At 34.6% G+C, this 10,358-nt stretch overlaps 1 protein-coding gene across 1 annotated transcript in view; it reads left to right on the plus strand.

Annotated features, from left to right (window-relative positions):
- Positions 1-6,449, plus strand: part of LOC117566958 (uncharacterized) — a 42,283-nt gene extending 35,834 nt beyond the window's left edge. The window contains exons 3-7 of the mRNA XM_034246604.2: positions 743-861; positions 926-1,063; positions 1,125-1,701; positions 3,215-4,206; positions 5,500-6,449. Coding sequence (XP_034102495.1) covers positions 743-861; positions 926-1,063; positions 1,125-1,701; positions 3,215-4,206; positions 5,500-5,754 — 2,081 coding nt within the window. The 3' untranslated portion in view covers positions 5,755-6,449. The remainder of the gene's footprint in view (positions 1-742; positions 862-925; positions 1,064-1,124; positions 1,702-3,214; positions 4,207-5,499) is intronic.
- Positions 6,450-10,358: the final 3,909 nt, after the last annotated feature.

Here is a 10,358-nt window from a genome sequence, read left to right on the forward strand (position 1 = left end):
AATTTTGTATTGAGGTGGAGTTGAATGATGGCTTTATCAACAATATTTCAATATATCTTTTTTTTACTCATGTTTCAATGAAAAAAACCTAGGTATCTTTAAAATGCATCTATACGAATGAATAATAATAATAATAATAAGAATAATATGTATATATAATACATAATAATATACATATAATAATAAGAAAAATAATAATTATATACATTTTAATAATATAATATATTAATAATATATCTAATGATAATATCGAACAAATCCAAATCTATTTATAAAGATTGCGATCTCAGGTATTATTATTAACTGAGCGACAACTGACGAAATCTGCTTCCACTTAAAATGATTGTTCGAGACACCTGTCTGTTTTTGTTAATATAAATAGCTCAATCTCAGAGATTATCAGAGCTAAAGATGTGAAGAATGTTTTTAAATTATGCAGTTGTTGTTTGATGTGATTTACAGTTTTATTGATGTAATACAAAGTTTATAAAGTGTGTTAGAATTTATTTGCACGCAATTCATCGTAAATGATTGTATCGATCTATCGATACTTATTGACAGTGATGCCAGATGAACACTAGTGGGTTTATTATTATTATTATTTTTATGTTTAGCGGGTATCTCAGAGTCAATCAGTAATATTCTAAAATTCAAGCAATTTCCGCCTATATTTTTGTCTTAAATTTAACCGAATTTAACAACCAATTTAATGTATGTTTCTTTCGCTTTGATCTGCTTACAGCGCCGAGCAACTTTAAGAGTCTCTGTCTACGCGCCGAAGTTCTGCTCAAACTCAGTCATTTCCAAAGCTCGCTGGCGGACATTGAGAATGCGCTGAAGACGCGCTGCACATCGCCCAAGGTGAGTTAGATATATAAGCTGAAATCCACAGTAAATACTCACTAAAGTGTTCACTCTTTTACAGGCACACTATCTGAAAGCTTTGGCGCTCAGCGGTCTTGGCAGATTGGAGGAGGCGTTGTTCAATGGCTTCCTCGCCATTTGCCTGGACAAGAACACAAATCTCAGCAACTCGGAAATATTTCAACATGATCTCGCCAAGGTTGGAAATGCTTTACTTTCTAATCTATGAATAAATTATAATTTCGTGTAACTTTTTGCAGATTCTGCAACGTCTTTTGGCACAAACGCCCAAAAGTCGTGGGGCGATCGAATCGCTGGCGCCATCTATGGGCCAGCAGCATCGCAGCTATGCGGCTGCCAAGGCGCCTTACGTGCTGCTCTGGGAGCAGACGCGTCGTCGTAGGAAACAGCCGCATCATCATCTGCATCGCAATCTCCATCATCATCATCGTCATCATCATATGCATTTCGATGATGTGGAGGATGAATTCGGTTTGGGCTGTGATCAGCACTATGACAACTACATCATGGCCGATGAGGAGGACGAAGAGGAGGTGGATGAGGACTCCTCTCATCTTGATATGGATGGGGATTTCCTCTTTCCCAGTGCTCTCGACTACATCGATCAGCACAATGTCTACGAGCAGCTGCACAGCGCCAAACAATTCGAGCTGCAGGCGAGGCGCCACACCAACCGCAAACCTTGCCGCAGAAAATGGCCCACGTTGCAGGCATCGCAGTCGAGCCTCGACTCCGCCGCCTTCGAGAGTCGCCGATGCAGTCGCTTGCTCACCGGAGTTCTGGAGCGCACACAGCACGAGCTGCAACGCCTGAGAAGTGAGTTCACAGAGGGAAAAACAATTGTAAACGTCGATTCGATATAGGGAAACAAACGCTAAAGCAAGAATTTAATTTCGATTAGGAAGACAAAGTTTCAACAGCCAATAAAAACATCTAAAACAAAGGGATCAGATCGTTTATAGCAATGAAATGTTGTTTGAAGAACATCTCTTTATAATCATATTCAGAATAGAACATTATATTTAGTTTTCATTAATACAACATTGCATTAATACAAAATGTACCCAAAAGATGAAAATTCTAATTTCGAATTCTAGACATCATCTAAGATTATAATTTGCATAACTCAATGTATTTGAAGAAACCAAATGTATATTTCAATAAGCATTTAAATTTCTATAATTCATGTAAGATTAGTAATCTTAAATAATTTATCTTCCTGAAAATGTACTTTTAGAAAATTACAATTCCTTGTTTTTAAGAAGATTTTCAAATTTTAGAAATCAGTTAAGTTGATAGTTGAGTTGATAGTACATTATAGAAAGAAGTATTTCAAATTCTAGCAATCATGTAAGAGTATTAGATCATACAAATTTTCCCTTATTGAATATAGCAAATGTGCTTGTAGAGAATTAAAATTATTTCAAGAAGATTTTCAAGTTTTAGAAATCATTTAAGATGTATTTTGAAGAATGAATATTCAAAATAGAACATTATTGGAAGCGGTTTTTAACATTTCCGAAAATAGTTTAAAATTCAACATTATAATTATTTTACTATTTTAAAAATCGAAAATATGTTTCAAGAGAAAGATAATTCTTATTTCTAGTAGAATTTTAGAGCACTAGAACACAGTAAAATGTTCATTATAGATCATTTTTGTTCGATATTTACGTTTATAATGTTATAGCATGAAAATTCTTAGACGAGATTCGAATTGTAGAATATCAAATTAGTTATTACTGATAGTCTAAATCAAATGCGTTTTATGAAATGCACAAAAATTTTTAAAACTCTAGTGGTAATTGTTGGTTTTTAAATTCAAAATAGAAAGCAAATTTTTTTTATTTTAAACAAAGACTTGGAATGTATTGATTATTTAGTAAAATACATATTTCAAGATTGCTTTAAGATTGTAGATTTCAAGTTAGACGTTATATTTGTCGTTGTCAATTATTTATCTTTGATATTGAAAACGCTGTTTTAAAAAGACATTGCAGAAGTGTCTTAGAACTCAAGAGAAACAATGCTGTTATTCAAGTGTTCAATTATATTAGGAATATAACAATATATTTATTTTATTCAAGAATCCACTTTATTTAGACAGTGAGAAGTATTCTATTTCAAAAATAATTTCAAGTACTAGAGCTCCCGAATTTTAGAATAAGATAGTGTAGGATTCAATCCTAATTTTGTACTGATCAACCCGAAATCTTTGTTTTAAAATAGCAGAAGATGCTAGAGATGAATTGATAATTTCCCTTTATCAACTGATTTTTGTTCTGTACAACTCTTTTGCAATAAATACTAAATCCTTCCTCTTTTGCAGAGCTCGATGAATCGGGTCAGCATCAAGTGACTGCTGTGTCGGGTCAACTGATCGATGCCAGCGACTTTGACTGCGTGCTGTGCTGCAGGACGCTGTGGAAGCCGGTGGTGACGCCCTGTGGACACACCTACTGTCTGGTATGCTTGGATCGTTGCATGGATTACAACTCCTCGTGTCCATTGTGCATGTCGCCACTTGTGGAACTCAATGTCAACACCAACCAGAACAACAACAGCAACACGAATACCATCAACAACAACATGAGCAACAACCAGAACAACCAGAACACGCATAGCAATAGCAATCTGTATCAGGGCTCATCATCAGCATCCTCGCCAGTATCCTTTGCGCTGGCCAAGCGGCCAGTGACGATCACGAAATTCATAGAAGCCGCAATGAAACGATTCATTCCAGACCACTACGAGGCGCGCTTCCGTCAGGAGATCGATCTGGAGCCATCGGTGCCCGTGTTCATTTGCACCGCCGCCTTCCCCTCGGTGCCCTGTCCCCTCATCGTCTGTGATCCACGCTATCGCTTGATGGTCCGTCGTGCCCTCGAATCGGGCGACAAAACCTTCGGCATCGTTCAGCCGAATGGCGGCAAATCGCGTTACTACGACATCGGCACAATTCTGGACATCAGGGATTGTGTTCTACTTGGCGATGGTTGCTCCATTCTCAGCACAATTGGTTGCAAGCGCTTTAAGATTCTCGCGCGCAGTGAAAAAGATGGGTACGAGACTGCCAAAGTGGAGTACATCTGCGATGAGCCCATCGAGCACGATCAAGTCAAGTCGCTGGCCACAATGCAAGCTCTAGTTTTAGCCAAAGCAACGGGTTGGTTCGACAGTCTCAGCTCGGCGCAGAAACATGAGATACTCCAGAGCTATGGCAAGATGCCGCCGCTCGAGCACAGCTGGGAGTTGACCACAGATGGACCGGCTTGGGCTTGGTGGATCATCGCTTTGCTGCCGCTCTCACAGCAGCTGAAGGTGAGTGGAAGTTTAAGTACTTTATTATACCCGCTACCCATAGGGAATTTGTTCAGAATGTATCATCTTCAACCTCAGAGGTGGAGGCTAGTCGATAGACCCTTTCGGTATCGGTTGAAATTCGCAAGCCAATAGACTTTAAGCTATCAGTATGAGTAGTGGTCAGTAGTAGATCATCAGTCAAAGTTATCTCAATACCCAACATCTGTCTGTCTGTCTGTCCGTCCATATGAACACTTAGATCTTAGAGACTATAAGAGATAGAGATATAATGTTGTTTGACAGCACTTGTTATATTTACACGCATATAAAGTTTAACTTTTGCCACACCCACTTCCGGCCCTTAAAATCGAATAGCAAGCGTAGCTTAATCATAACTAAAGACTTTATGTTTCTTGAAAATTTTGTTGCGATCCGATAAAAATTATAGAAGTTAGCTGGTTATTTAACTTTAGTAATGTTGCGGTATATAAATGTGGTATATTTTAAGTATTAGTGCAGTATAATACTTAAAACACTTTTGCTCTTTTATTTGAAATGCACCTTCGGTATATTTGAGTATTTTTGTGGTGGTTTAGTATGTTTTTAAGAATAATATGTTTTTTTTCTTCAAAATATGCTTTCGGTATATTTTTGTATTTTTGCGGTTTGGTATATTTTAAGAATAATACCATACTGTGGCTTAGGTTTATTTTTGTATTGTATTGTATTTGAAATATGCCTTCGGTAGATTTTTGTAGTACATTGATTTGGTATATTGAAAATATTCCTCTTATTCAAAATATGTATTAATTCGGTATATTTTAAGAATAATACCGCACTGTTTTGCCTTTATTCAAAATATGCCTTCGGTATATCTCAGTATTTTTGCGTTATATTACTGTTTTTCTCTTACTTAAAATATGCCGTGGGTGTATTTTAGTATATATGCAGTTTATTAATTTGGTATATTGAAAATATGCCTCTTATTCAAAATATGCCTTGGGTATGTTTTAGTATGTCTGAGGTATATTAATTCGGTATAGTTAAAGAATAACACCGCACTGTTTTGAGTTTATTCGAAATAAGTCTTTAGTATATTTTAGTATATTTGTGGTATACTAGAATGGTATATTTTATGAAACATACCGCACTGTTTTGCCTTTATTCAGAATATGTCTTCGGTATATATCAGTATTTTTTTGGTATATAAATATATACCGTATATTTTATTCAAAATGAGTAGCGGGTATCTCACATTCTCACTTACTTACTTCCTTGCATCATTACTAACTGCATTTATTCCTCTTCCAGGTTGACATTCTGGCCACCACTTCGCTGAGGAAGCGTCTGCGTGCGATCGAGAAGATGCTCGACTGGCTGCGCCAGCCACAGCATGTGCACCAACAGCATCATCAGCAGTTACAGTCACCGCAAACGCAGTCACAGCAGACGCACGATCTCAGCCTGGACTGTGAGGAGCAAGAAGCAGTTGACGAGGATCAAGCGGCCAATGATGAATGTTGTCTCTATGCCGAACCGCATACCGATGAGGAGTTGCTAGTCTAGTTTACTTCCTTCGCCTAAAACTCTTAGTTGAATGTCAAACATTTCTCTCAGATCAAGCAAAAGTAAAGCAACAAGTAAAGAAGTAATGTAAAAATTCTGTGTCTAAGCCATTTGTATTACACGTTACACGTTATCCTAGGGGCCAAAACGAAAGATATATAAACAAACAAACAAAAACAAAAAAGAAACTTAGCAGAACCAAATTATCAGTAGTTGAAAACTGTAAACTGTAAACTTAGAACTGTAACTGTAACTCTAAAACTGTAAACTGTAAAACTGTAAACTATAAACTGTAAACTAAATGTGTGTAAAGTTGAAAAGTTGATCGATGTGTAGAGAGTTTTACAACAAATAGAAGATCTATATATATAGATATATGTATATGTACTGCATAATTCACATACAATCAAAAAACTGTCCCTAAATAGAAGAGAAGACCCCAAAGAAAGTTCTTGTTTAACATCAAAACTACAATCCACATTCCACAAAACATCAAAGAAAGAAAGAAAAGCAAAGAAAAGAAAAGCCTCGTTATTTTCGCTCCAGCAAAAAAATAAAAACAAATAAATAACAACAACAACAACTCATGGTTTCTACAACACAAATTTTAAATAATAACTATAAAAAGAAAACGAAAAAAAGGCAAACTCGAAACATTTTTACTTACACCTCAAGAGCAAGAGCAACAACAACAACAAACAAGAACTTGAACAAGAAAAAGAGCAGAAGTGAAAAGAGAAAAAAAGAAAAATTCACTGTGAAGAATTCTTCTTGAATTATTTTTTAGTATAAGCGGCTGGAACTATAAGACAATCTGCAACAAAACAACTTTTTTTTATATATGTCGTACTCTGTAACTATAAATGAGAATTAAAAGCATCAAAGCTGAGTATATACTATACACATATATATATATATATATATATATATATATATACAGTAAATAATAATATAAAACCCGATCGAAAGAGAGAGAGAGAGAGAAATATTAGTTAGTAGTTAGTAACTTCATTTCTATACAACAAATTGATTCACTTAGAATTTGTTTAAGCCCCCTGCGAAATTTGTACTCTTTGTCTTCTTAATCAATAACCTTAAAAACTGTCTGTCTTTCTATGAATTAAGCTTCTATCTATGATAACGATAATAATCAAGTCAAGTTATATATGCTCACCTATATACCCCCTATAATGCCAATACGATAAAAATGAGAAAACAAAAAACGATAACCGGCTAAAGCTAATGCTCTTTTTCTGTAATTTTCTTCTGTACGATTTAAACTGTATCTAAAGTCCGCATTCCTTTAAAACACACACACACACACACACACTGACACACACACACACAAGGTACACAGAGAGAAAACTTGATTAAACGTAATTTAATTAATTTAATAATTAGCTTTAAGCCTCATTCATCATCATCAATGTTTTTTGCAATGTTTCGTTAAGCAAATCAATTTTAAAAACAACAATTTGCTTAGCCAACTTTTAGCTCTAAGCTTTCATCATATATACCCTAACTTTGGAGCTCGCACACACGCCGACTCTTCGTATACCCTGTAAAATTACGATTACAATTCTTGTGGCAACTTTTGTATATAATCAGCTAGAACTCTGTTTGAAGCTTAAGCCTTAAAACTCACACACACACACATTTTTTCTAATACGATCACGAATTTAATTTAGTGCAAGCAGCTAAAAACACATACACACACCGAACACACACATACTCTGCACTTAGCTATGTAATTTTATACAAAAAAAAAGATAAACAATTATTTCGCAACTAAGTTTGAATATTCGACATAATTTGTAAACGTTTTTTGTGTGTCTAATTTATACCGAAAACAACTAAAAAAAAAAAAACAAAAAAAGAAAAATAAATGAATATATGATATATGAAAACAACAACTTGAAAGATAAACCATATCTTAACTACAACAATTTTCTTATCATTTTTTTTTTTTCTTGGTCTGCAAAATTTTCTTCTATCTGTCGATATTTTTTTGCGCAGCCTTCGATTTTGCACTTTGGGTTCAACGTATTCGGAAAATTCTAAACTTCTGATGCCCATAAATATTTAACACTTGCTACGCGAGAGGCCCAGATATCGGGGCTGGGTTATTGCGCTATATACAATCTCAATATATCCTGTGTGTTGCATAAAATGCATAAAACTTCAAAACAAAAACGCACAAATAGAAAAATCGTCAATTCGAATGCACAATGCAAATTCTCTTCGGATGTATTACGTAAGCATATTCTACATACGATATTTCCACAGCATTTGGACGAAAAAAAAAAATAAAAAAAAAAGGGAGTTGTGCAATTTGATTTTGCGATTTTGAATCGATTATTTGATATGCTTCTTGATCAGTTCACACTTTAGAAGAGTTGAAGGCAGTTCCTTGAGTTCTTTCTTTCGCCTCCGATCTAGCTGAACTTCGTTGTCGTCTGAACTCTCTGTGCATATGAAATATTCATAGCGCAAATTTGCGTACGAAAAAGTATACAAAATATAACAAGAACGCTACAGTCGGGTGTGCTCGACTATGGGATACCAATTTTGAATAAGAGCTGTATTATTCTTAAAATATACCAAAATAATATACCACAAAAATACTAGAAATATACGGTATGGTATATTTGGAATATTGTATTAGTACTACGTTCAAAATATACCATACAGTGCAAAATATACTAGATTTTCTGCCAAAGCAACTAGGACTCTTATAGTCTCTGAGATCTAGGTGCTCATAAGGACGGACGGACAGACGGACATGGCTATATAGTGTCGGCTTTATAATTTATAGGGTCGGAGATGCCTCTCTCTGCCTGTTACATACATTTCCTGCCAGCACAAAGTTATAATACCCTTCTACACAATGGATAGCGGGTATAAAAAGGTTTAGTTTGGGAATTTAACGAATTGAAAATGCTCTAAATATAATATGTACATAGGTAAGGAAGAACATAAAAAATCAAATTGGAAATTGTCCGTAAATTTTTAATTTTTTTTCAGATGCTCTCTAAACAAGAAAGTAAAAAAAATATTTAATAATAATATGACTAACATTTTAAAATTACTTTTGAAGTTTATTGTAAATATTAAATTTCAAAATATACAAAAAAATTGACATATATAGAACTGAGCATTGAACAAATGGGAAAAATGTTGATAACAAAAGAATTCCACTTTTTCTCTTAATTTTTTGTAATGTTTGAAGACTTATTTATAAAAAAAATGAGTTTGTTTATTGAAGATAATCCAAAAGGATCTACATAGAATACAAAATATACCAGATTGTCAGCCATACAAAAGTAATTCATAAATAACTTATCGGGAATCATAAATACTGTAGTTATAATTTTATGTACCAAAATTCTGAATTCTGGGAGTGACAAACGAAATTTTAAACAATCTTGATCTGCGTACAAAAATATTAAGTGCTGTCCACAAAAATTATATCTCTATGTCTTATAGTCTCTGAAATCTAGGTGTTCATACAGACGGACGGACAGACAGACAGATGGAGATGGGTACGCTGATCAAGTATATATATACTTTATGGGGTCGGATATGCCTTCTTATGCCTGTTACATAGATTTCTTGGAGGCGCAAAGTTGTAATACTCGTACCCTCCTATCCTATGTGTGTAGGAATAAATATGTTGTTTTTGGGAATTGAACGAATAGGATAAAAAATTTATTTATATCTGCTCAGATTAGCTTACTTTTTATTTTATATTATCTATAAAAGAAAAACAAATTGATTAAATAGGAAAATTTAAGTCAATTGTTTTTTTTTTTTTTTGGTTTTTGTTTTAGTTATTTTGTTTATGTTGTTTATTCAAAAAATTAAAATTTTCCAAAATTGTATAAAAATATTTCAAATAAGAAATGCTCTTATAAGAAAGAAAAATAAAAAACATGACTTCAATGCCGTGAATTTTAAAGAGCTTTTTTTAATGCCTCTTTTAATATGCTGTGTGTTTTAAAATATTAAAATTCTGCAGCATTGTAATTACAGCTCAGCTCAGTTAAGATGGAAGAAGGGTATAATTAGTCGGCACTAAGAATGCTGTTGCCTTAACCTACGCCAAGCGAGACAGCAAAACCTTGCAGACCTTGAACCACACTGCAACAAAGTATCGCACAAATCAGCAATATAGAAAATAAGAGACACAGAAAGTGGGAGTGAGAAAAGGAAACAGAAACTGAAAAAGAAACTGAAACTGAAACCGAAGACGTATTGTGTGCAATAATGTTGAGCATGCGCCGTTGAGATCGTCTTGAAGGGTGCAAAAAGTGATCGACAAAAAAAAAAGGAAAAAAGCTGCAATTGCATGCCAGAAATTGTCAACACAATCAAACAAGACCCTGGAGAAATCTAATTGCTGATAAGCGACAGCAACAGTTGAAAAAAAAAAAACTAAAGCGGGGAGATAAAGTTGAAAACGTCATGTGCAAAGCGACTCAAGAGAAGCAGCGCTGCCGACGTCGCTGCTCAACTCGATCGTGTCAGCGAAATTGAGTGAATTGGCTTTTGTATGTGTCTCTTGGCTTCCATATTAAATAATAGCCGGTCGTTGGCTGGCGAGT

The sequence above is a fragment of the Drosophila albomicans genome, chromosome 3 (assembly GCF_009650485.2).
Source record: "Drosophila albomicans strain 15112-1751.03 chromosome 3, ASM965048v2, whole genome shotgun sequence".
Classification (NCBI taxonomy): domain Eukaryota; kingdom Metazoa; phylum Arthropoda; class Insecta; order Diptera; family Drosophilidae; genus Drosophila; species Drosophila albomicans.